The following is a 27,995-nucleotide window of genomic DNA, read 5'->3' as shown; positions in this document are numbered from 1 at the left end:
ACTTTTACGTTATATTTACGTCAGTTCAAGAAAAGAAAAATCAGATGTGGAAAGTGGGTCAAGAGTGACTAGAACCATGGAGGCGTCTTCCGCAAGCTAATGTCGCCATCTAGTGGATGCCACGGTAAAATGACAACGGGTGACGTGAGACGACATATTCTGGTTCACCGAGAGGAGCAGAGTACGTGTAAGTGTATATATAGACACACCTTGGAAAATGGTTTGTCTTTATTTTTGTTTCTACCTCTGGGAACTCCATCAAGACAGGTGGAAAAACATTCCAGGTGACTACCTGGGTGTGCAAAGCAGCGATCAAAGCAAATGTGGGTCATGTGAAATAATCTAAAATATAAAAGATGTTGTACTTTTGCTTTATAATGTTGACATCTTTACTGTGTTTCTACACTGTAGAAAGTAATGAAAATGAGGAAAAGCATTTGAATGACAATTTAACCTTTATTTAACCAGGAAGGGTTACAGCACCCAATAAAACAATAATAAGCGTTCTCTTTAAAGTACAAGGACTTGGGTTATGTGAGAAGTTCTTGTTGTCTTGAAGACTGAACCGGCAACATCTAGACCAGCTGTTGGACTATTCCTAGCTGTATACACAGACATCATAGTATGATGTCCAGTATTTTGGGTTTTATAGCAATACAGAATATTTCCACGGGTGTAAAGAACTTTCACAATTTAAAACATATTTCAAAGAAGAGGTAAAGTATGCCTCTTTTTTACATGCTGTGATATGTGGGGTTACAGGAGTCTGTCCTTCATTCCATCCCTAAAAGTTGAAAAAGTACACTCCTTTCACACATTTCACAGAGAAAGATTCCGCTTTAATTGTTAACAGGAAGTTATTTTTATCCACACAATGTTCAAGTCCAAGTTTGGGTGAAAGATTCCACTGTTTGCAAAATGTTCAGGGCCCCATTGCAGGGATATTTATTTACCCTCTTCCCAGGCCCGTATTTCCACCTGCATGATGGATGTGTTTATGTGTAAACTCCGGCGAAAGAGAGTTGGTTCACCCAAGGGTCTGTTCTGTCAGTACAGGTGATGAACCTCTCAGGCTTATTTTACTTCCTGGTTCTTCCCTCTTTCTGTGTCATACTTGCAGCTTTCTCATCGGTCCATGTGAGGCATGGGAAGATGCAGGAACAGTCTGGGGAAAAGAAGCAAAACATTTTTTAAACTTCATTGAGCTACAGACAAGGATATGTGCACATTGCTCATGAAATGGCCCACTACATCAAGCCATAGCTTGAGCAAAAGTCAAATATAAAGGTAAAACTAAGGTGAATAACAAAAAATGGGACTCCCACAATGTTAAAAAAAGATTACCTTTTGAATTTTGTGTTCACTGCAAGTCATCAAGTGAATTTAAAGATGTCTAACGTAAAATAATGAAATATCTATTGTTTAAGAGGTTATATAACTTTCCTGTACCCCTCAATCACACTTCGGCAGCATCTCCAGACATTGATTTAAAAGAGGAGACTACAAGTTCCCAGATGATGCAACATTTTTATATCTACTTGTTAATTTATGCCTATGAGTTTTTTGCTATTATTATAGGGATTAACAAAGATCCTCATCTGGCACACCTTCTGCAAAGGTGTACATTGGATACGTTCTTTATTACATTTGTCACTTAAGACGCTGATAATTGATGATAAAAAAGTTAAGGTTTTTAATGATATCCTACCAAAAAGGTCAGTTTTACATTTGTTTTCAATCTTTTTAACTTCACCTAGGAAGACACACATTGTTTCCCATTATCTTTTGCTTCTCTGTAACATATTTTGCGTCCTGTGCGTTTCACACAACAAGATCCTTTTGTCAGTGCTTAAAGATGATGAGATGAACTACGTGTAGTCGGTCAACCGTGACCCACGTCTTGTTAGACAGGCTGATTCAGCAAACTTGTCATCACTTTGCACCATCTTGTCGATACCATCTCAGATATTTTTCTTTTCCTGTGAACTTGATATGACTTATAGAACTGTCAAAAGAAAAAAACTAAAGTTACAGGAATGTTTTTAAACGTGTGTCAATTAAGGCCAGAGTTCAAATGACTGTCAGGCCCCTCCTTTACCTTGCATAGTGGTATTGTAAAGGTAATGGGACTAGTCCTGTCCTATCACATACTAGTTTTTTTTTTAATTAGTTAAAGGTAGATAACCATTTAAATCATATTATCAGAGGGATTTGCATGACTTTAACTTTGAAACCCCATGTTTACGTTTATCTCTCATTCAGCTAGAAAAACTGATGTTTTTTTTTTCATCAATTTAGCAAGGAGAGAAAAGAAAATGTTTAAACTATTAGAAGGCGCACATCAAACCTGTCCTCCTGGGCTTGCTTCCACTTGCCTTGTCTCCATTAAACAAAAAAGAAAACGAAAGAGAACTGAGAATGGCTAAGGATGAATTATCTGCAGACAAGAAGACAGTGACAGATCCATTTTTAGCTTTTACTCAAACATTTTAGCCCCAGAATGCCAATAACGTCTCGGTTGGTTTGGTTAAACAGTCACTGAAGAGTGGGTATCAGTTACAGGGGGTTCCCTCATCGCTGGCAGTATCACTGACACTCCATTACCTCTCAGTCCACTCTCACTTAAAACAACAAATTATTCCTTTTCTTTTACATTTCTTAGCATTTTGTGACCTTAAAACCAGAAACGTGTATTCTGTTGGGATTTTATGTACCATGCCAACACAAAGTAGGGCCACATTGGGAGGTTAATAGAAAATCCTACGAGCTTTTAACAATTTTTACATGTGCAAAATCTGTAAAGTTTGTCATGCAAGATTCAGTCATCTTTACTTTGATAACCCTAAATCAAATCCATCGCCTTCAGAGGTCACCTAATATGTCATCAGAATATACCTGCATGTTTAATGTCAGTGTTGATGCAACTGTTCTCTGGAGCCCTCAAAGGTTTTTTAGAGATCATTAGGAAACAAACAGAATCTTGCAGACAATAAAACGCAGCAGATAGGTCAGGGAGAAAGTTGTTAGGTTACGGAACAAAGCCTGTTTTGGCCAAATCAGCGAGTTTTGTTCTCTCCATCATCTGAAAATGCAAAGGGTACGGCACAACTATATACCTACAAAAATATGGCTGTCCACCCCAAACTAGTCAGAGAAACAGCCAAGAGGTCCACGGTAACTATGGAGGAGCTGTAGCTCAGGTGGGAGAAATATATGGTGTCATTGCAATATCAATGTGTGCATGCCAAATTATTGCTTTTATAGAGATAATTGGAAAAGTGTTGAGAGAAAACTATAAAAAGCTGAGGCCGAAGATGCGGAAGGAGGTGCTCTGTTGAGATGAGATCAAAACGGAACTGTCTGATGTAAACGCAAAGCGCATTGCTTGGTAGAAGATGAACACTCCACACTCCCCTGAAACTACATCAATATGAGGAAACTTCTTGGTGCCAACATACTTTTCTTCAGCAGGAATCAGGAAGCTGGCTGATTAGAACATGGGTGGAGCTAAATACATGGCAACCCTGAAAGAAAAGCTGACTTGAAGAATTGAAACTGAGTCAGGCGTTGACCTTCCAGCAGGAAAATGAACCGGACCTACGGTGACAGCTACAATGGAAGGGTTTAGGTCAAAGAGGACTGATCTGTTAGAACGGCCTAGTTAAAGTCCAGGTTTAAGATTTTTTTTAGAAAGATTTGAGATTTTATGTTCAGATATGTTCTCCATCTAATCTTTTTGAGCTTGAGGAATTTTGCAAACAGAAATGGGTAAAAATGTCAGTCTCAATGTGTGCAACACCCATAGAAGCATAGCCCAAACAGCTTGGGGTGGTTCTACAAATTCTACAAGTCTCAGGGGGCTTAAAGCACACTTTTCCGATTTTTATGTGTACAATGATTTAAAACTACATATCGTATTTATTTCGTCCTCCTTCATAATTATCTATCAGGTTTGTGGCTGTAACCTGACAAAATTTGAAAAAGTTCAGTTGACATCATTATAATATGCTACAAACTACTGTAACTAAAATGTATTTGTTTAACAGTGGCTACATTTTTGACGTTGACCATTAATTTTTTTGTTTTTTTGTTTTGCTATTGCATACTTTATTTGCCTTTATTTGAGTTTCAACATGCCTACATGTGATTTCTGATAAGGTGGCCAATCATAAAACAAACTACACAGATTATTGTGAGTCCACCGTTTGTCAATTTTCAAGAGTCCTGGTAAGAATTATATAAATTTTACCAATCCCCTACTGATAAACCTTGGTTCCCAACTGGCTCTATTTGTAAATTTATGGGCAAGCTTTGCTCTATGTTACTGGGAAATCCCTGTCATGATTTTGAGTCAAGAACAATGAAAGATAACGCATCCACTTCTAAACCTGAAAATTTTGCCTTTTTTTTGTTTTTTGATGTATTTATTGCCCTTGTTTTCACTGGAGATTCAGAACACATTTTCCTGCCGGAGGAAACACTTGACTTGAGCACTGAAACCCATCTCTGTGTGTTTTGGAAATGTGGCAGCGGGTCATGGTCCACAGCATATGGGCCCACTTTAAAAGCACTACTAAGGCTTCTCCTTTTGAGATAATTGGACCATGAATTACACCGGGTTAGAGGCTTTGATTTAACAACACAAGTTTCCTCGACTTCAGACTTTCCATTGAGAAATCGACAATGATAACCATAAACATTGTGATAACCAAACAGCCTCAAAAATAACATTAAACAGCAACAAATATCATTTAATTCATCATCTTGAACAGATACTTTGAAGTGTAATGAGTTAATGAATTGACAGTGTTCGCAAGGGGTTGACAGATGTTGCAGATTTCAACACAGCTGAACGCCCTCTAATTACAGCGGATGAAGGTACGATCTCCTTGACTTCTCAAAACACTGCAGGTTGTCTAGGAAACTCTGAGGCCAAACCCATAATTAGTTGTAATATGGGTGCACACAGCTCAGAGATGGTTACATCAACACTGACATTGAGCAAGCTCGGTTTTTCTTTTAGTTTTATTTTCCAAAGCTGTTCCACAAAATAATATCATCACATGTGGAATCCACCACACGCACCATCATTATCGCAGCTGCTGTCAACAGTCTTTGACAGGACGCATAATCTTACTTGTAAACGTTACCACAAATCTTCTAGTCTTGTAACCACAAACGATATATTCTTTATTTGGTCTTGCAGACCTTTCTAAAGTTTGCCTAAATGCCTAGGTACAATTAGAATTTGATGTTAGATTGGTTAAAAAGTAACTCAGATCAAAAATTACAAATCTTGTAAGCAAAACCGCTCGATTCATTGTTCAAATTTTCCTTTTAGACTTAAACAAATGTATTTTCATTTTGTATATACAGAGTGCATATAGAACAAAATTTAATTTTTTTTTCTCTATTTGCTTTCAGACTCAGAATAACTTCTGGATACAATTATTATAAATCGGAGCCTTTATCTGCCAGGCTAAATATCAGCCCCAGCATGGTTGAGTGGGTAAAAACATAATCAGCTTTAAAGTATATGCTAAAAACCTTTAATTTCTATAAAACTTTAAATTAGTACATAGATGACTCTGATATAGTACTTCCCAAAACTGTTCACAGGATTCCATTCGGGTTCAAAAAACATACAGATGAATGAGCAGACAATGATTGTCTGCTCATCCATCCACTGATTGTAAAAAATGGCGGCGCCCTGCAACACCACCAGAGGTTCACATTGGAAATTTTGGATATTTCTTCTTCTTTGTACAGTATTGTATAGACTGTAACCTGACACTGGCTAGATGGATGTAGTTCTGCCGAGCTCCACAAGGCTTCACACATCTGTCTGGAATCACTACCATTGGGAGGAATTTCAATACAACATAAAATGGACAAGCCAATCAGGATCGTCGGTTGGGAACTTCGTGGATCTGACGTATCAGAGAAGCAGCTGTTTGCATTCAGACAACGATGGCAGCTCGCAGGGAGCTGCCATCGTTGTTCCCACTCTGAAGCCTGGGGCTTTTGAGAAACTTGGGGCATTGCAAATCACGGGTAGTGTTTCTGTACACATTTACCCAACTAGTTTAATTTACCTGTGTACCCCAACCGACCCAGTACTTCTCTGCGAGGAGGAGAGAACTGCTCAGCACTTATAGCCTACCTTTAACATACATAAAAATGATTTTGCTGTGATCAAAAGTCCGCGATACTGTACCTAAAAACCATCAAACCACCCACAGAGACAAATAGCTCTCCCACTCAGGTAGTATGTGTTTCATTTTGGGGGCAACTTCCAGCAATTTCAGGAGCGATTTCCGGTGCGTAGTTCCGCCATTGATTGTAAAAATTATGCCGCCCTGCCGCTGCAGTATTGTACTCTAACAAAAGCCAAAGGGAGATTCTTCAAGGCCAAATTGTCCCATTGTTTGTTAAAGCAAAGACACCACACTAAGGAAGCACTTTATGAATTCTCACTATCAAGATCTTATTATTTCCATCATGAGCCATAGCAAATGACCATAGGTGAGAGATGCAACATACACAGATCTTAATTTTTTTTTTTGCCATGACAGACTGGAGTAGTGACTGCATTATGGGAGATAAAAGCTTAAATCTATCCATTAAATCTCTAATCCACCCTATCATCACTTGTGAAAAAGAGCCAAGATCCTTGAACTTCTCTACATGAGGCAAAAACTGGCCTACAAGCAATTCACCTTTAGTCAAGAAACATGGCCGTCATTGACTCTCATCTTGAAATCTTCATACTGCACTGGAAAACCCATCCAGTGCACACTAAAGGTCATGGCTTGAAGACACCACGTTCTTTCATTTTGTGTGAACAATTTTAATTTCAGACCTAGTATGCAAATGATTGTGCATAATGTTGTGATTAGATGGCATGGCAACTGTGTGTTGTTTGGAAGTTTTTAAAAACAACGTGTTTGCCACCTTGCAGATTTCTGCTACTTATGCTTTCGTGTCGTGTATAAATGTCTCTGATCAAACATATCTTAATATCGGACAATATTTACCAGAGTAACTACAAACATTTCAATGATAAAACAACAAAGCTTTCCAGACCAACATGTCCCTGTGCAAAAAATTAAATATCCCTCTGTTATATAATAAAATAACTGTGATAACAAATGCAACAATTCTACCCCCAAAATAATTAGCAAACAAGTTTAATCACCAAGTTGCTTCATAAAAAAAATACTTTATTTTTCTTCCACTCAACTGTCAATGATGACATTTTAAGTACAATATACAAAAAAAAGGTAAATAGAAATAGAAATTGTCGTGAATATGTATATATACATTATAGCAAAAGAGGATTGGTGCAAAAATCACGGAATTGATCTGGGTACTCTGACTGGTAAGTGTTCACCAGACTGACTTTCTGGGAGAAGAAACTGTCTCTGTGGCAGCTGATTTTTGTAAATAGTGCTCTGTAGCACAAACCTGGAGGTAAAAATCCAAATCAGTTTTGTGGAGATGTTACCTCCACTTTTCTGACCCTGTAATTGTACAAGTCCTGGATGGAGGGAAGGTAAGCCCTGATGATCCTATCTGTCGACCTAATTGTGCGTTGCAGTCTGGACCTGCCCCATTTTGGGGACGAACCAAACCACAGTCTTGGATGAAAACAGGACATGAACACAGTGTCAAAAATGACCAGCAGTTTCTGTGAAAGGTTGTACTTCTCGAGTAGCTGAAGGAAGTACAGTCTGTGCTGGGCCTTCCTCCAAACAATGTCAACGTGTGAGGACCATCTAAGGTCCTGGGAAAGGTTGGTTCTTGGAACATGAAGTGTTCCACAGCAGACAGAGTATTGTTGAGGATGGTAAAGGGAGGCAGTATAGGGGGTGTTCTCAGGAGGTCTCCTGGCATCTCCACTGTCTTGAGCGGATGAAGTTCCAGGTGGTTGTCACTGGACATTTTAAACCTTTATCAAAGTTTAAAAATGCAGAATGTAGGGTTGACTCCTTACAGATTTTCACATTGGTCTCAGTTTTTACATTTAACAATTTCAGCTTTTCTTTTTTTAACTGGACAGACTGTTGACAATCCAAAAACTTTATGATTTCCCAATAGTCTACCCCTTAAAAGTCCACGTGTTTAAGAAATGAAAACAACCATGACTTTTTATTTCCCTAACCAATCAAAAATCATCTCACTACCACAGGAAATCAGTTGTTTTGGAGATGGTCAAACTCACAGATTAGAACCCACAGAGTGGCTGACATATTCTCCAGTTCAAAAGGCAAAACTAAATCATACTAATTAGTGCTTTTTATCTTGAAGATTGTTTGAACCAAAGTACACACTTCACAGAAAAACCTAAATCTTTTTTTTTTATATATATAACTCACGATAACTTACAATCCGGATCATTTGTACCACTGACACAATCAAAATTTATTTTTGAACAGCAGCCGCACAAAACCATACACCGTTCTCTTACTATGCCATGCTCCAAATTAAGAAAGCACATTTAACAGAAGAGAAAACGTCAAAAGCTATACATAGAATATTACTAAACTGTCTCAATATTATGATACTAAAGACCGGGTGTGCAGTCCTATAGGCAGTACATTCATTCAGGAAACGGCATGTTGGAGAAAATGGGGGAGCTAAGGGGCTTTTTCTTGGCCAGCAAGTCTAGGCTTGGTTGCAGGCCTCTCTGTCCCTACTCAGTACAAACATGTCAGACATTTCAGCGCCAGTATGACAGAGCGAAGTTCCCTCATTCCTTTGCCAAAGGTTCAAGTGTCTGTATCATACGCTCTAAGATTAATTCCTGCTTAATGAATGTAGATGCATGTGCTTCTCTTTTTCTAAATTTAAGTACAAATTTAAAAAAATATCGTGTTTATGTAAAAACTGAAATTCCGTTTATGTGGGCATGATTCAGATTCACCACCCGCTTTATCGAAGCCTAAGTCTCATTTTTCGCATTTATTTTCTTGAACCTGCATCCAAAGCTACAGCAACTCAACAAGGAGAGATGGAGATAGAGAGAGACAGAGACAGAGAGAGAGAGAGGGGGAGGGAGAGAGAGAGAGACGTCCAGCTGATCAATCCACATGTGTGGTGAGGGGACAAACAAGTCTCTATTATATGGACACTGGACCATGATTCAACAGCTTTCAACAGATTACCAACAACCACAAGCAGGAATTCAGGTGCATTTCAGGAAACTGGCTCAGCTGTCTTTCAAGAAACGTGAAAAGCGCAGGTCTTGCTGGAATATAAGCTACCGAGAACACCCAAAACAAACCCACATCTCTGCCCAACTGGCATCCACACCGGGGTAGAAATAAGGGAACGTATTTATGGGCTTCTGGCTCCGGCACAGTAAGGTCAATATGCTGATATCATTCAAGAAAAGATCCCTGCACCCCAGTATATTCAGGTGAAAAAAGAGCTATGTGATTTAAATCTTTTTTTTTTTTTTTTTTTTTTTATACTATAAGCAAAAAACTTATTTTTGTCTAGAAGAAAAAAAAAACATTATTTTCTATTCACAGGATCCTGCACATACAATTCCACTTTTTGTTCCACCAGTGCCATGTCAAGAGAGTCCAATCCATGTTTGGGATTTCTTTCTGAGAGGAACAAGATTATGCTGGTAACACTGACTGATATTGAGCTTGGCGTTTGAAAGAAGACACATGGTTCTCATGAGCTCATTAATCTTAAAAGGACTAACTGTCAGAAGACATACAGTACCCCTATCCCTGACATAGAAAAGGCCTCTCCAAGGCCGTGATTTCTGGTTTGGCGGAAAACAGTATCACACTGCGCCTGACAGAAGGCCTTGAATGTCCTCTTGCACAATTTTCCTTCTTGGGTCTGGCATAGTTAAGCTTTGAAGTAGAGAATCACGCAACAACAGTTATCTCAACATTACAGGACGCACAATTGGATTTGTTGATCAAGAAAAGGGGTCAGTTAAGGAAACGCTACTTTCTGATGTCACAGAGGTGCTTTAAAGGGAAGAAATGTACCTACTTTGTAGAGAAAACACACCTTCAGTAAAAAAAAAAAAAAGCTAGAGGATAAAAGTCCAAAGTTTATTCAGAAAGGTTGTACAATAATGAGCTGAAAATGCAGTGTTTATATCAGTTTCCACATGTGACCCACTGTTTTCAGCTCCTCGGGCTCACTTCCAAGTACGGCAGCCATGAATCAGCATCGAGTCTGAAGTGCTCCGAAAGTAATTAAGGGTCCTCCTCTTAATTGACAACAGATCCAGACAAGCAATCCCTGAATGCCAAACAAAAACCATGGGAGTATAGAGAAACATCTGTAACAATGCTAGCAAAGGCTCTTTGTCGAGACCATTAGCTGGGAGGGCTGAACCATGTAGCAAGAAAACATGTTGTATATAAAGGGACATATTAAAATTGTTGTTTTTCAGTTTTTTATGATGCTTGTGTGATTCCCTTGAAATCTTAATGAACACCATCACACGTCATCACTTTTTACACACATGTAGCCATTTTGTTCTGTGCCCAGAAATAATAGTGTTTTTTTTTTTTACGTTTTCAACATTTGGGAATGTTCTACATGTGGCCACAGAGGGAGCTCTTCATTATGTTTTGACTCCTGCCATACAACGTTTGTCAAAGATTTATTTTATTCATTGTCAAATATTCAAAGAAAAGAAAATACATTAAAAGTGTTTAAAGAAGTGAAGAAGTAGAAAGTGTAGAAAGTGGAACCATTAAACATTATGGATAATATAAAAATAAAAAAAGCATTTCTTTCAGAAGTTCGAGAAGGGGCAGAAGGAAGAGAAAGTTTCTACAATAGGTTCTACAATACAGAACCTAAACATACATCAGTGTTCTCATTGTTATGCAACAACAAATCCGTTTAGCAAAAATTTAATGATCATTCTGTTGTTTACTTATCACTGGTACTTTTTTGTATTTATGTTTGATGTTTTTTTTTTCATTATCATTACATGTGTTGAGTTCATAGCCAAAAAAACTCCACAGTTGTACCCTAATTACAGGATTTTAAACCATAAACAGCCTGTTTAAAAACATGCCACAACATCCCGATTTGTTTTAAGTCCCCACTTGAATTACAACTACTCCAAAAACAAATAAGACTTGTTGGTAGGCTTTGGATAACCACCCTCCTTTACAAGAGTGAGATTGAGCTTACGTTTAGAAACCAATGGCTGGACCTTCCACTTGATGATGTAAGTGTAGATTTTTCGGTTCCATCAATTGCAGCAAGTCCTCCATGTTCTGAAGCAGTTAATCAAAACACTCCAGGTCACCCCACTACCAACACCATCACCATGTTTGACTGTTTGTTTGATGTTCCTATTCTGAAATGCTGTGATAACCCTACACCAGGTGTGAGGGGTCGCACTGCTTCAAACATTCTTTGTCAGTCCACAGAATGTTTTCTTAAAAGTCTTGGTAGTCATAAAGATGGGGCGATGTTTTTCTCTTTGGACCTACCCAAAAAACTGAAAATTATTTTTAATCACATTCATGATTTAATAAGGGGTGGTAATGTTTTCATATAGGTCAAATCATTTTTAGCAATACTTTTAATACGAATGTTTACCATAGCAGTGTGAAATTGTTTTCATTGTGGTCCAAATGCAAAAAATAAAAATAAAAATAAAAACCCTGCCCCTGCTGGGAAATAGATAGAGGTGAGCAACTCATAAAACAGAGATCATCTTATGACCTGCTTTCCACACGAGTTTTGGTCTTTGGTGCAACACTATTTTCTTCTAATACCATATTCCCTTTTAGAGTTGAAATAAAAAACAGAACATTTGGCTACCTTATGACATCCAGATTTGAATATGCATTTCTGCAATGTTTTGAAATGCTGGTTATTGGGGCAAAGGAGAGATTGGCAGCCTGCTTGGCTGTTTTCTTTTACTCTTATTTTTTCTACTTTTTTGTAAGTTTCTCCTTTTTCTGACATTTTATTGAGTTGCTGTGATCTTGTAGAACAAATGTTTTGTCAACTGATTCATTTTTCTGACTGAATCATTTTTAAGAGTTAGCCTTTTGTTTGTAACTTTCTAATTCCACTGATGGATTTTTAAAGTACGAAAAATTTTTTCCTACTATTTTTCAGCTACTTTTAGAATAAATTATCACCTATTCTCGACAAGAGTTGCTGCAATACAGGCATGGTGGTGGTGTTTCCTCAGTGCGGATTGTACTGGATTAGTGAAGCAGCACTTACTTCAGGAAAACATCTGAAAATAAAGTTAAGGAGAGGACTAAGAGGAACTGGAGGTCTGAATTGTTTCTTCCTACAGTCATTATGGGGAATGTGAGGTCTCTTGCTCACAAGGTAGATGAACTGGCAGCTCTGGTTAACAACAACTGTGCGTACAGGGAGTGTAGTTTGATCTGGTTGGCTGAAACATGGCCTCATAACAACATATTGTACTGCATGATTGAACTTGATGGGTTTTCACTTGTTCGAGTAGAGTAGAGGGGGGAACGAAGTGGTGAGAACAGAAGGGGAGGAGGTCTTGATGTCTTTATTAACTCCAAATTGTGTCGTCCTGGACATTTTACCACGAAGGAATGTGGCTGCATCACTGACATCGAGCTCTAAGTTGCAAGGCTGAGGCCTCCTTATTTACCATGTGAATTCTCACACAATATCATTGTGACTGCTTATGTGCCTCCATTCACTGCAGCAAAAGAGACAGTGACATCGACCAAGACATCTTCAAAAGACATCTGACTCAGCATATTTGGTATTTGGTTTAGATCAGCTAGGATGTCTACAATGCATTCCTCTCTTCCACACTGACAAACTTTAAACAGCATGTCAGCTGTACCACTATAGAAAATAAAATCTTACACCAAGTAAGCAGGTGAAGATGGTGGAGAGCAACAAGTGCTTGGGGGTACAGACTGACAACAAGCTGGACTGGCTGCATAAGAAAGTAGAAAGACGACTGATCTTTCTGATGAGGTTGAGTTCTTTCAGCATGTGTTACAAACTCCTGAAGATTTTTGGTAGCCAGTGTCCTTTTATTGCTGTGGTGTGCTGGGGAAGTGTCGAGAGGCCAACAAACTGAATAGGCTGGAGAAAAAAGCAGCTTTATGGTATGACGGGTTTGCACCTCGCCAGTTTAGAGAGAGTGTATGAGTAAAGCGTGGTGGATAAAATAAGACCCATCCTGATTAACCCTTCTCAACCTCTTTATAAGGAACTGTGGCAGCTGGGAAGGTTTCTCAGCCAGTTGTTCATACCCAAAGAGCTTGACTAAGTGCTTCAAATGCTCACTTGTACTTTCTGCTATTAGACTATACAACAAGAAATGATCATATTTATGATATATTATGTCCTTTTATTAGTCTCGTTATTACTGTTACTACTATTATTGTTGATACTACTATTATTATTGCTACTGCTGTTATCAATACTACTACTACTACTACCATTATTTCTACTATTATTATTGCTACTGCTATAACAACTATTGCTATCCTGTTACTGCTAATAATTTTATTATGACTACTCTTTTTTTTTACTCACACTTTACTGTGTATTGAGCTATGTAATGACCAAATTCCCCCACTTTGTTGTTTTAACATTCACAATGTTATGTTAAAATATGGGAGGAATTCTACTTGGGCACAGTGAATATATGCTGCGTAAATGTCCCAGTAAAATGGTTATGCTGCCAACTGTGGTCTCTAGTGAAGATTTATACAGATAAAATCTAACCTATGAAAAAGTAAAAAAAAAAAAACAATAGTTATAATTGACAAATGTGTCAACTGCTTGTCTTGAAAATTTGGTGAAATTTATGTAATTTGAAATAATGAAACTAACATGTAATATAAGTCACGTTATATTTTGAGTTTATTTTGTTTGAGAATATTTTTGATCTACATTGTTTTCTGTGTCAGTCGCACAGGTGCACAATTTTATCCCCTTAATCCTTTAAAGTAGTATTATAAACATGTGTCTGATAAACAGATCTTTCCGCACCCTAATACTTTATCATTCTTATAATTTACACTCGTTCAAAGGGTCTCTGCTCTGAAAAAGGGACGTAATTACATACTGGTTTGCATTTCCTATGTCATTGAGATAAACAGCACCTGCTGAAAAAATATAAAGAAAATTACTATTATGCATTTGAATTATAGTTGTGTTTTTTTTTTTTTCAACAGGATGCATTTGTAAGTCTGGTAATAGGAAATGCAGTTTGAAGAGGAAGTAAGAGGCTTACATTTTAAAAACCTAAATATAGTTTATTCGCTGAACTGAATAAAAATATCCTTTATTGTCCCTCAGTAGGGAAATTCAGGTGTACCAGCATCAAAGTGACAGGTAAGTTGAAGCATGCAGATTCACATGATGATACAAAAAAGTAAAATAATAGAGTGTACAGCATAAGAAAAATGCTGTACAGTTATTAAAAATAACATATTCAGTTTCTAGAAACATGTGCAACTGAGTATGATAATTTAAAACGTGCAATATGTGCATGTATATTCTTGCACAAAAATAAAAACAGACCATTTACAAGATAATGGAAAAACCTGTGCAAATAACAGCAGGGAGTTAAACACTTATTAAGTTTGTTGGTAGCAGTGAAGGTTATAAAGAGAAGTTACCATAACTATGCAGATGACACACAACACTATATTACAACGTCACCAGACGACTATGAACCCATTGAAGCATTGAGTAAATGCTTTGAACAAATCAATGTGTGTTGCGCTACAATCTTCTGGAAAAAGACAGAATTAAAGCCATTATTCGTGAACCAAAGGAGGAGCGACCTAAAATGACCACATCGCAACAATATATTCATCGGTTCGCCTAGAAAGTCAGTCAAACAGCTGCAGCTGATCCAGAATACTGCTCACTAGCTGACTAAGAAAGTAGAGCCCATCACCCCAGTTCTAAAATCTTTACACTGATTCACAATAACTCAGAGAATAGACTTTACAATATTTATGTTAGCCTATAAATCACTAAATGGTTTAGCACAAAAAACATTAAGGATTTGTTGTTGTTGTATCAACCATCCACACCACTCAGGTCTTCAGGTTCAATTCTGCTCCGCATCCCCAGAATCAGTACCAAACATGGAGAAGTAGCATTCAGTTTTTATGCTTCATTAACTGGGACAAACTTTCCTGAGCAATTGTAAACTGAGTTTAAAAACTAGGGGTGTCCCGATACCATTTTTTTCCAGACTGAGCACAAGCACGGGTACCTCAGTTTAGATAGTTGTCAATTCCAAGTACTTATTACTGTGTTCTTATTAAATTGGTACTTACAGAGCACATACGACAATATCGTTGATCATTGAAAACGACGGAACAAGGGGGATGAATTCGGTAAGGGCTTCAGTTATCTTTACCGAACATGGATTGTATGTTGCCATCTTTTCACATTTCTGGAGTACTTGTTGCAATATTGGTTGTGCTGCAGCCAATTATTTTGAATTGTGTGTCATGTTTAGTCTTGAAATGCTTTTTTTCTTTATTTTTGTGTTAGTAAAAGTCAAATTTTTTGCCCCTTTTTACAGCTTAGCTGAGCACAGCAGACAGTCTGATTTTTTAGTATCCTCCATGTTTAACTTGTTTTATCTCCAGAACACAGCAATTTTTGCCCCCTCCCGCTATCTAACTTCTCTCTTCTTCTTTTTTTTTTTTTTTTTTGGAGGGTCAGCAAACAACCTCTTGGTGTATTAGGAACCCATCACCTGTTTGGAGTGGCGTCTAGTCTTTGAGTTGCACATAACACAGCCCAGGAGGAAAATCAAACACAAAATTGGTATTGGTTCAGAGTATCGGGTTGCTTTTGCAAGTAGGAGTATTAATGCTGGTACCAGGCACCACTATTAAAAACCCATTTGTGTAGTGTTGCTTTTGACTCTTCTATTTAAACTGTCAACTGAACTATCATTAATTTCAGTCTGTAGTCCAACTTTTCTCTACTTTCCTTTATTGTGCCACTGCAATGTCGTGCACTTATGTTTTCATCATGTAAAGCTGCGGTCCCCAACCTTTTTAGCACCATTTTATTGTCAGACCAAATTTTCTTACTGACCTGGCCTTTAAGGTCTGGTGGATGAACACGACAAAATAAAATCCTATGAAAAAAGACTGTTATTTTCTAAATATAACAAATCTGAATTCACCATGCCCTCGCTTTATCAGCAGCGTCCTTGTAACATTGCGGTCACGGCACAACATGAGCAACTGTCAACTGATTTCTATGTTAACCTTCAAACGTGCCTTCAAAGTAAAATACACAAAGAAAACCCCAAATATAAAGTGGATGAAAAATACAGTGCTGAATAAGTGGGATTCCTGAGCATTTTTCCCTGCATCTAAACTGTCCCATCAAGGGGTAATGGGAGACACCCGGAGTGTGTTGCTCATATGCAGACTCCAGTCTACGCTGTAATTTTGTTTTGGATTTCAGTCACTACAGCAAATCCTGCTTCACACAAATCAGAAATGGTGAGAGGATTTTCAGCGCTGCTGTTGCGATCTGAAGATAAAATAAAAAACTTTCAGATCAAGTTAAAATAAATGTTTCTCCTCCTTTGTTTAAACATAATATTTCAGCCATACATCTCGGCTGAATTATTTTTATTTTTTTGTTTGTTTGTTTTTTTGTCTCTGTAACTGACATACCAACTGTAAAAAACATTTTTCATACATCTGCTCGAAAGCAGTTATCCAAACCAGTCAAGCAACTTTCAGCACTTATGGTGGTGGTTGTGGTACACAAGCAAATAATTGCTGCTGTTACTTCATATGCGGTTGCATTTACAGTACATATATACAACAAATACTAGGAAGTTTGAATATAGTCTTTGAATAGTGCCGTCTCTACGCTAGCTGAAATGCAGGCCGCAAATAACATCATCACTAACTAGTTAGAACTTGATGTAAATGTATATTTTTGTTCATACATGGGCCGGCACACTTTTTGACTGATAAATTTCATCTAAGTTAACTGATTGATCTACAAACCTCTCTTATTTGTTCACTTTCTAGCTGTGGCAGGCCTAGTCACATCTCTTGCACCTGGGTTATCCTCACTTTTTCTGTCCTCATTTAAATCAATCCTAAGGGCACTTGCACAGGCTGGTTTAGAGATGTGTGGCTGGTTGTCTTAACCAATCACCCCATTTTTTGTTACAGTTGTTGAAGCACAAGTGACGCTTAAAAAACACGAGTAGGCTACAGCAAGATAGCATTTGAAATTCCATCCATTTTTACAAGCATATGCACAGTTTGATATGAACACAGAGTTAATAATTGATAACTCAAACCAGAGGTGTCAAAATCCATCTTTAGAAAGAAAACCTACCTAGTTTTCCTTAATCCTTATTAACCATGTGATTTTTACATTAGTCACTGTCTGTGCTGTGGAGCTAGAAATGTAAACAGTTGCAACTAATCTCTGTACAGACTTTTTATTTCCTGAAATAAATAGAATCAGAGGTGGATTACCCACCTATGACTAAAAGTTTGATAACTTTATAAAAAATAGCTTGTAAGTTAAACGTATTAGGGCAAACTTTGTAGTTAGACTTCTATTAGGAAGGAACTACCTTCCCTTATGCATCTTCTGCTTCCAGTTGTTGAATGTAAGCAATTGTATCTGCATATACTGTTTAAAATGAGAACTACAGTGCTTCAACTGTGCTGAAATTAACAAGGACACCTTTTAGTTAAGTAACGCTATCTGACTCCCAAAACATGTTTGCTAAAATCTCTGCGTACATTCAGTAAAGCCTGCTGACTGAAAAAGTTTTTAAATGGATTGGTTGCAATTTAGCATACACTGGCATGTCACAGAAACATAAACTGTGGGTTCATCATTTAATAACAGTACTTTGTCATTAATATAAAACATAAACATGGTTACGGTGAAATCTCTATGTGGTATTTAGCATCAGTATATATCAGTAATACAGCCAGCTTTAAACCCATATACATAGCAACACCAAGAAATACAATGCACAGTTTGTTAACACTAAAACATAAATGTTACATAATCCATATATTTGGAGGGAATTTTCCAGTATGTATATATGAGAAATTTGTATTTATGTGTATTTTATGTTTATTTTTATTTAATAAAGAATGTGCATAAAAAGGTATACAACTATTCTTAGATTCTTTTGGGAAATTGCTTACCATTCCAGTAGCAATGTAAACACACATAGTATAAATAACATCTACAAATGTCTTCTGAAACAAAACTGCATGGGCCAAATTATTGTCCCAGCCCAGCTCTGAACTATAGGATGTTAATTTACAAATGTCTACCCTAAAATGTTTAAATGCAAATGCTTCATGGCATAATTGCACGTTTTTCTTATATACAAAATGTTTTGACAGATTTTTTTTTTAATAAAATGTTACTCTGCATTGCATGAAAGGCAAGCACAGACTTTCCCCAGAAGTTCTTTTATAAAGACATAAATACTGTGAAATTGGCAGACCAATGCACCCGGTGTACCCACTTTAAAGGGTGTAAATAATTTGCCATTTCCCTTGCTTCTCTCTAAAGCACCAATCCTCAGACAACAGATCTGAGTCATAATTAGAAGTACGCCTAAAACACAAAGAAACACTAGACATGTTTGGGGAAGGTCACAAGCAATTACCAGCCTGGTAAAACAAAAAAAAAAAAGAAAAAAAAAAGCTGGCATGTCTCACATGGCACTGCTGCGCGCCCTCATTAGGCATGTTCTGCAGCTCAGAGTGGGTCTCATGGCTATAAAAGAAGTCAGCTCGCAGCCTTCTGAAAGCAGGTCTCACCAGCAGGAGTACAAAGAAGCTACACAACACCACCTCTAAATCAGATAGGAATGGACAAGCCTTCTTTCCCGTGTTTATCGGTGGGAGGATCTGTGCGGTTCTTTACAGGTTGAGAATGGTTGACTTTCAGAGGATAAACACTGATTTTCACCCCCTCCTATCAAATAATGAGCAACATGGACTTCAGACAAAACCCTATAAAATGTGAAGTGTTTAAACCGCAAAATTTGAGGTCTCTGGATAAGGCAAAGTTAACCTTCCATGCCACCGAAATGAACAAATAACCTCAGTAATAGACATCATTGCAAACATAGATCATTTTACTTTTAAAATCCCCCTCTTGTGTTTTATTCTAATGGGTTCACTGATACAAGCTGAACTCTATTAATTAACACACCATTTATCTCATCCTCAAAATAGTGGGGCATGAGGAACGGACAGCATAGCTGTACGCCATCAGTAAAATCGCTACCGAATGATTCCTGAAATGATCTGTACCATCAGACTCAAAGTAACGCTTTCCCCCTCCAGTGTAGACAAGGGCCAATAGAACTTTAAATTCATCTTAAGACTTTAAAGACAAAGCACACTTGAAGATGTTTATCCTTTGATGACACTTAAAACCAGCATCAATATTTACTGACTGGGGTCGTTGCACCTTGCTGGTGTCGGGTGTCCATTGGATGAGTTTGGGGGACGTTTTTTTTTTTTTTTTTTTTTATGTTTGGCCTTTTCAAGTTTGCAAACGACTCGATGAAATAAATTAATTACCTCTGGAAGAAAATCAGTCGATGAGAGTTTACACAGGCCTAACTGTTCAGGCTGAGTTACTTTGCACACTATGAAAATTAATTTTAAAGGGTGGTAAATAAACGTCATTAAACGTATTTTGGTTTTACTCAAGCATATTAGTTTGTCTATATTTGGTTCAGTAACCATTTGATTCTATGAAGAAAAGTTACTATTTTAAACATTTAAAAAAAAGGATTTAACTAAAAATGGTGGTCGATTAGCCTACATTCCCATTCACTGTGGACAGTGTTTAGTAAGAGTTTAGAACTTCTGGATTTGAAAGTGTCTGTATTGAAGCAAGAATATAAGTTTGTACAGCTTTTACTAGTCCAGCAATGGCACTAATGCTAAAGTTGAACTTACTACCAGGCTGAGATTCTTGGCCTTGAGGCAGCCATTGCTATTGGGCAGCACGTCTTAGCCGCGGTTGTAAATGAAAAGGTCTACCTGTCATCTTCTCAGAATAGATCGTTTCCAGTTTCAAATTATTCAGCAGCACTGCTAATCTAATGGAAAAACTGCCAGCAGGCTGAGCTTCTTAACCTTGAGGCAGTTGTTGCTATTGAGCAGCAGATCTCGGCTGTGATTGTCAGAGAAACAGATGTCAGTGAGCGGGGACCATCTTATTAGAATAGGTTTAAAAGAGTTTATTAATATTTCAGAAATATTTGAGGCCTAAATTATTTAGCCACCGTGTTAATGAAAAAGTCAAACGTTCGAACAAGCTGTTTCCTAACCTAAAGCAGTATTTGAATTGAACAATTTGAAAAGAGCATTACTGTTTCTAATGCCTTTTATTTTTCATCACATTGCTTTGTTTCTTTTAGCATAAAGGGACCAACTAGATGAACAAAATGTTTATTTCACTATTTTAGCTGAGTTTCCAAAACTGGTTGAACCATCATTTACTGATTAAGATCTCTTTTAGATGTTTTTGCGTAACCTCTACTCAGAAATAGTTATTAAAACCTAATTAATTCAGATCTATCTATTTGGTGGACCAGTTTTATCAGTTAAATTCTAATTTGTTTTGTCAGTGAAGATTTCAGCACTGGGATTCTAGTGCTCTATTCACATCACAAGAAAGCAAATCATACTTATATTTATGATACGTCATAATTTGTAAAATAATCCTCATTTTTGCCCAATAGTTTCATTAGATCTCATAAAGAAAAAAAATAACATTTTATAAACATTAATCTGGCAGCCTGAATTTGCCAAAATGTTCACGTATGAAAGTAATGCACAGTTACGTCACTTGTGCTGTAACTACTTTTATTCGTTAAATATCCTGCACATCAAGTTTTATCATAAATCTCTTAGCTAATTCTGGGAAGCACATTCACATTTGTGCAAGTTTTTTTTACATATTTATATATTTAAGCAGATCATATCAAAGCAAAACTTTTGGTCTTCAACGACAAGACCAAGGTGGAGTTTTTTTAGAGGCCTGGCATCTAGGTGACCGAAAAAGATTTTAAAGTTGAAATCAGACATTGAGGACTGTATTTTTGTATTTATGATCCTGCTGGCATGTTTATGGGGGGATGTATTGTGGGAATTTTAAGTCCTGGAACAAAAAGAGAGCAGCTGTTCAAGATCTCATTTTGTTTTGTTACACCTGAGAAGCACCTTCAGGCTGTTGCAGAGTGTAAAAAACGGCACCAACAGCTTCTGACATGCAGATTTTTTAGCCTTATTTATTATATTATTTTATAATACAGTTTCCTTTTTTAAATACTTTATTTGCAAGGTTTTTCCGAATGGCTTCAGAATCAAGAAAGACGCTTTATGAAAGGTTTTAAAATTCCAATAACGCAACTGATCTGACCCTCTTGACACAGTTTACAAAGATGAACGCTGTATTTTGGCCGTATGTAGGTTATGCATCTGGGAATGAAAATATTGAACTTCCAAATTTTAAAACAATTAAATTATAGATAATTAGAAATACATCTTGCTTTAATAACAATCCAACTCTGAAATGAACTCAATACAAACATATTGTGTGTCTTATCTTCAATTTCCAGCAACCATTGGATATATCAATCTAGACTGCTGATTTGTTTATGTGCCACTCTGCTATCATTGCAGGCTATCATTAAACGGCTCTCATGTTAAAACATGATAAAGTAACAAAAAAACGTAAAGGCCACGGCATTTCACCAGAATACAGAAACCCTAACGGGCTGGAGTAAGGTGCTTCAAAGGTGCAGCGAACTAAAAGACAACGCAGGAAAAATTTAGCTGGTCGTCGGCAACACACCTCACTTTGACATTCTGAATGGTCTATAGTGACTGAGAATGAAATTTTGAACAAATGAAGCATTCTGAAAAGTCACGCAAGTGAGCTGCTAAAATCCTGCAGTTCCGTATTTGCCCAGATGAGGGAGGTCCACAGGGCCGGGAGAATACTGAGGCAGACGGAAATGTGAGTGGGAGACGGGGAAAAAGATAGAAACACCAGCAAATTGTATGTGTGTGTATGTATGTATTTATATATATATATATATATATATATATATATATATATATATATATATATATATATATATATATATATATATATATATATATATATATATATATATATATTTGTGTGTGTGTGTGTGTGTGTATGTATATGTATAGCAAATATAGCAAATATTCTTTTACATGATAAATAAGATTTTAAATCTAGCTTATTGTGATGGGGAGTACTATAATAATAATAGTAATAATAATAATGATTTTATGTATCGTGTAAAATTATATATATATATATATATATATATATATATATATATATATATATATATACATGGTGACAACTAATTCTCCGTCTCCTCCAACGGAAAACTTTCTCTGAGACCCTCTCCAATCGTAAGCCAGCCTGATGCTTTCCATGTGTCCTGCTCTATGATCTGTATGATGGGCTACAGCAGACAGGCAGGACGGGGGGGTGGAAACGGGTGGGAGCATTTGAGAAAAAAGAACAAGGGGTGGGGTGGGGGGGATAGGGATACTGCACCTTGTTACCATTGGGTCGACTGTTAAGTTTTACAAGTAACGTTTTGCGAGCTTATAAACGATAGTTTCTAAACTCGCACAGGAAACTCGGAAAACACGCTGTGATAATATTCCTCTGTGGAATCCAGTCGATATCCCATAGTCTGGAGAATTCCGCGATCTACAGAGGTATCGATTACATGAGGCCATTCCCATCTTTGATGACCTAACGCTGGCTTATAAAATGAAGGGAAAAGGATCAGGCTGGAAGGAGTTTCTCTACAGCTCAAATAGTCAAGTATTAAACTGCAGTGTAAATAAAACGATATAGGCTATATTTAGTATAGAAAAAAATAGTTTTTCCTTGTGCAGATAAACCAGTTGCATAAAATGTCTAAATTTGATTTTCCAGGCTATTTTAAATATAGATCCTATCATCCGAGTAACATGTGAATGTAAAAACTTTATAATCTAAAATGTTTGTAAAAAAAAAAAAGAAAGAAAAAAGAAAAAAAGAAAGAAAGAAAGAAAAGCATGTATTAATCCGACATGCGTGGCTGCCAATGTTTGTTTTATTTAAAAAGCCAAATCTAAGAAATACTCAAATTTAGGCTATTCAGATCATGCATTATAAATTAACCCGAAAGAGCACATCGAACTACTTTAAACTCTTGGCAACAAGTCCGGCGATGTTCCCCCCACAAACACTAAATCTATCATGTGTAGGTTCTTACCATGGGCTGCATGTTGGACGAAACGTTTCCCTCTCTGCCACTTCCCCTATGCAAAATAATGAAAGGAGGCTGCTCAGCTCCGACGCGATGGGCTTCGTATTGGCTGTCAGAATATTCAGGGCAGGACGACCAATGAGACCAGAGCGGAGGCTTGGCGTATTGCAGCGAAGATTGACGTGGAGGACGCGTCAAATTAATTCCAGCAGAGCCTGGACTCCCGGGATAACTCCAATTTGCATTTATCGGACGAAGATCGCTTTGCTGCCATTGCGCGCAACAGGTTTCCAAATATAAGAAGTCGGGGAGCGCGCTGCAGTCGGGACGAGGCTGAGAGAGGTTCACGTCCCCCTCTGATCCTTTGGGTTAATTCCTCTCGCTCCCCCTTCCTCTTCTGGATTTCCTATAGGACGCGTTGAGCCATCTGGAGGGACACCTTTTACTTACAGCATCTCACAGCGCTATAGCCAAATGGGTAAGCTCAAAGCGTGCATGCTCCAGTGATGTTATGGAAGCGTTACGATCTTGCCACGGCAGAGTAAAGACAAAAAACTCCCTCTTTTTGCATTAGACAATCGGCAAATGGAGAGTGATTTTTTTTCGTCGACAGTTTGCCAACTTTATTTCATAGTGGATTTATCCCAGACTGCCTGTTTGGAGCTTTAACTCGTAAATGGAACCACATCAACCAATTACAAGGCGAGAGGTTCTTTGAAGGGCTCTCTAATGTCTATAATTCAAGCTTGCCATATTTAATGTTGTTTTCTTGTGTGCGCGCAAGGATGAGCCTATAAAAAAATCTGCACGCTTTTGCACGGCTGTAAAATAGAAACCAAAGGTCACCAACAACCGACATGAACAGCTTTCTAAACTTAGTTCGGATGCAAACTGGGTATTTTATGTGTATATAAATCAATTGTTCCTGCATGCAGAATGTCTTTTTTTGCCATTATTAGAAGTTAAGATTTAATTCTCCTTTTCTCTGCAGAGCAAACCTATGGAGAGGTGAACCAACTGGGTGGCGTGTTTGTAAACGGGAGACCCCTGCCCAACGCCATTAGGTTGAGAATCGTGGAGCTGGCTCAGCTCGGGATCAGACCCTGCGATATAAGCCGGCAGCTGCGAGTCTCCCACGGCTGCGTGAGCAAGATTCTAGCGAGGTACAACGAGACGGGCTCCATCTTGCCCGGTGCCATCGGTGGGAGCAAGCCGCGCGTAACGACGCCAAACGTGGTGAAGAACATCAGGGAATACAAACAGAGCGACCCTGGGATCTTTGCCTGGGAGATCAGAGACAGGCTTCTAGCCGACGGCGTTTGCGACAAGTACAACGTCCCGTCCGTGAGCTCGATCAGTCGGATTTTACGCAACAAGATCGGGAATCTGTCGCAGCCCAACCAGTACGAGGGCAGCAAGCAAGCCTCCGCGCAGGCCGGCCTCTCTTACAACCACATATACCCTTATTCCTATCCAAACGCAATGTCTCCAACAGGCTCTAAAATGGGCACCCCCCCTGGGGTACCGGTGACTCCTGGGCATGTGAGCATATCCAGGGCCTGGCCTTCCCCGCACACCGTCAGCAACATCCTGGGAATACGTGCATTCATGGATTCAACAGGTGAGGGGAAAACACAGCGCTTTGCCATGTACTATGATAACTTGGACCCGACGGTCCCCGAACTGCTGTTCTGCAAACTGACGCAGCTGTTCTTTTATTCTGCATGATTAATTGCCATATCACCTTGTACAATCTGTTTTGGCATCAGGCAGGACAAAGAGTCCATTAAAAGTTAAACCAGTCCTCCATTTCACCATTCAGCCAGAACGCAGTAAGGCCACTCTCAATAGGTATTTTCATGGGATGATGCATTTGCAAACACCTTGCTCACCTGCCATATATCCAAGCTGATCCTTCAAATAGCAGCTACAAGCATTTTCTCTTCGTTTTCTAACTCTGTCACGCTGTCATGGTGTACGTTAACCATGGATCCAAGACAGTAATTTAAGAATAAATATATTGTCATAATTTACATTAGTAGGATTGCATCTGAAAAAAAAATAGGATTTACTTATTAGGGTTATTTACTATGGAATTCAGATAATAAATTACAAATAGGCTTACGATAAATAACAAGAGTTTTTTGTTTTTTTTTTAAATCAGAGAAAATATCCTATGTAACTAATTTTTGTTTTCTGGAAAAGGTCTGCTTTTTTATAAATTGTTGGGCAAGCCTTTATGAAATTGACCTCTTTTATTAATCTTGCAAAAAAAACATATTCTTACTATTTTTAGAAAATGTTAAATATTCTATATTACAGTATTAGTATTATCCATTTCGTTGCATTTATCCTGATATTATTTGCCGTTTTTATATCATATTTTAGAATTGTTTCTTTGAAATAAGGCTTGTGTACAAAACGATTGAGGTTCAATGCAGGTTCAAAACAACTGCAAAGCTGATTCCTGCCCTTCAATCAACTGCAATCACAGCTTTCGTACAATTTTGACATGGGTTGAATGTTTTCAATTCAGCAATTGCTGGGACGGAGGGATATCCGACAAAAATGGAGGACTGGAGCTGCATGAACAGAGCAGCTTTCCCCGCTCCTCACTCTGTCAACGGCCTCGACAAGCCAGCCATCGACGCCGACATAAAATATGCTCAGGTAAAACAAAAAGCTGCCTGATTAAAAGAAAAGGCTTATTTGTGCATTTTTTGTGCTGTTGTGGATTGTTATTTTATGTGTGTGTGTTATTTGTAGAGGGACATAAATAGATATTAAAAGCAAGACAGATGATCTCAAATGAAAGTGAAAGAAAAGTTTGTTCTCTCGGTATATTTTCCAAGCATAATTGCAGCCATTAAAACGTGTATCCTTCGCTTGAAAGTGACGAACAAGAGACACCTTTGGGCCTATTCAAAGTCATCTTAGCCAAACGAACGTGATGGAGGCCAAATGTCATAGTCGCATGCAATTAAACCCCCACATACACATCTTAACTTTTCTCCTCGCAGCCTTCCTCGACCCTCTCCAGTTACGTCTCGGCGTGCGCCTATTCTCCAAGCAACCAGTACGGGGTGTATAGCGGCCCAGCAGGCGGCTACGTGGCCTCTGGCCACCACCACTGGCAGCCTCAGAACCCGGCCCTGTCCCACCCAGGCAGCGGGATGGCCATGCACGCAGGGGACATCCACTCGGCCATGGCCTTCAAGCATCAAGTCCGGGAAGGTATTATTATTATTATTATTATTATTATTATTATTATTATTATTATTATTATTATTATTATTATTATTATTATTATTATTATTGAATTTTTTTATTATGCCCAATTTGTTTATTACAAATCTAATCAGGCCATTGCAAAAGTCTAATAAAGTCCCGTTGGGAGTTACATTTCTAATTTGAAACGTTTTAATGTAATTGTAGCCCTTTTACGCACCTAACTCAAAATATAGTGGTATAAATTTGATTTGAAGAAGAAAAACAATCTCACCAGTGTTTAATCATTTAGAGTTATGATTTTTTTTTTATTATTTATTTTAAGAGTATTTTCCCCTTTTTTTCTTCCTTGTGCCCATCAGGAGATAGAAAGCCTCCCAGTCCCTTGAGTAAGCAGTCACAGCAGCAACATGAAGACTTGAACAGTGTGCACGGACTCAGCCTCGCTACCTCGTCCTCTTAACCAGAACTCAAACACACCCTAATTACCAGACACATTTAACTGAACTCATTTCAACAGCTCCAACAGTAAGTGAGATCGCTACAACGGCTTGTTTGTGACTGACAGTCAACAGCGGAAAACGCATGCCCCATCGCCATGCGTAACGAGCACGCACAGCAACCCTGTCGGCCTTCATGGCCACTTGAATGTAAGCTTGCATGGATGTATCGGTGTTCCCCCTCCTCCCTGGTGGATAGTTTATTTACTTTCTTTTAGTTGAAATATTTCATCTTGCTATAGGCTGTATCTAATTGAGGCTACAGGATAAAAAAAAAGTACATGTAAATGCGCTCAATGTTTATTGTAAGACAAGGTCTATTCTGTAATTCGCCTTTTATTATTATCCTAAATTGTGGCCACGAGTGACTCGACGATGCGAACAAAAGTTATAAATTGTCTAAATGTAAAATATATGGCAAAGCTTTAATTATATATTTTTATAATTTCATTGTGAATATATAAAAAAAAAATAAAGGCGGTCTTCAATGCCATGTGTTCTAGCCTATGTTCTGTTGTCTGATCCTTGAACTGAAGAAGGGGCGCTGATTGGCTAATGTTACCTGAGCATCCTAGAAAATATATTAAGGAAAAAAAATGTATTTGTTTTTACTATCGTCTTTTCGAGGTCAATATCTTAATATCACATAAGTGTCCGTTGAAACCTTGAAATTGTGAAATAAAGAAATTAGGCGTCTGACGCTGATGAAGCGCATAGGAAAATAAGATGTATTTTCTGTGAACAGAGGCTCAGTTTGAGATTGGCCTTTTTCTTCCTGAACATGCGGGGCGAAAAAAAAAAAAAGAAAAGAAAAAAAGAAAAAACAAAGTTTTGACTTACTTCATATTAAGGCATTTCTTATTTGGAACTGAACCCTAATGTCGATAACGATTAGACAACTATTTAGTGGGAACTTTGTTTACTCAGCCATGGAG

The 27,995-nt window shown here is 37.9% G+C and overlaps 1 protein-coding gene and 1 long non-coding RNA gene across 2 annotated transcripts; one reads left to right on the top strand and one right to left on the bottom strand.

Annotated features, from left to right (window-relative positions):
- Positions 1–442: 442 nt before the first annotated feature.
- LOC118566995 lies at positions 443–23,432 on the bottom strand. The gene is made up of 2 exons (XR_004933428.1): positions 23,339–23,432; positions 443–1,165 (listed from the first exon to the last, which is right to left on the bottom strand). It is a non-coding gene; the product is annotated as an uncharacterized LOC118566995 (long non-coding RNA).
- Positions 23,433–23,574: 142 nt separating this feature from the next.
- On the top strand, positions 23,575–27,859 carry pax1a (paired box 1a). The gene is made up of 5 exons (XM_012862120.3): positions 23,575–23,810; positions 24,324–24,953; positions 25,869–26,002; positions 26,353–26,566; positions 26,923–27,859. The coding sequence occupies exons 1-5, from the start codon at positions 23,807–23,809 to the stop codon at positions 27,021–27,023; spliced, it is 1,083 nt and encodes a 360-aa protein (XP_012717574.1). The 5' UTR covers positions 23,575–23,806; the 3' UTR covers positions 27,024–27,859.
- Positions 27,860–27,995: the final 136 nt, after the last annotated feature.

The sequence above is a fragment of the Fundulus heteroclitus genome, chromosome 19 (assembly GCF_011125445.2).
Source record: "Fundulus heteroclitus isolate FHET01 chromosome 19, MU-UCD_Fhet_4.1, whole genome shotgun sequence".
In the NCBI taxonomy this organism is placed as follows: Eukaryota; Metazoa; Chordata; class Actinopteri; order Cyprinodontiformes; family Fundulidae; genus Fundulus; species Fundulus heteroclitus.
The sequence above is the reverse complement of the archived record's forward strand: the minus strand, read 5'-3'. Positions and strand labels throughout refer to the sequence as shown.

Coding starts and splice junctions, on each gene's coding strand:
- pax1a (XM_012862120.3), top strand. Junction 24,954..25,868: donor TGCATTCATGGATTCAACAG/GTGAGGGGAAAA, acceptor TTTTCAATTCAG/CAATTGCTGGGACGGAGGGA. Junction 26,003..26,352: donor CCGACATAAAATATGCTCAG/GTAAAACAAAAA, acceptor TTCTCCTCGCAG/CCTTCCTCGACCCTCTCCAG.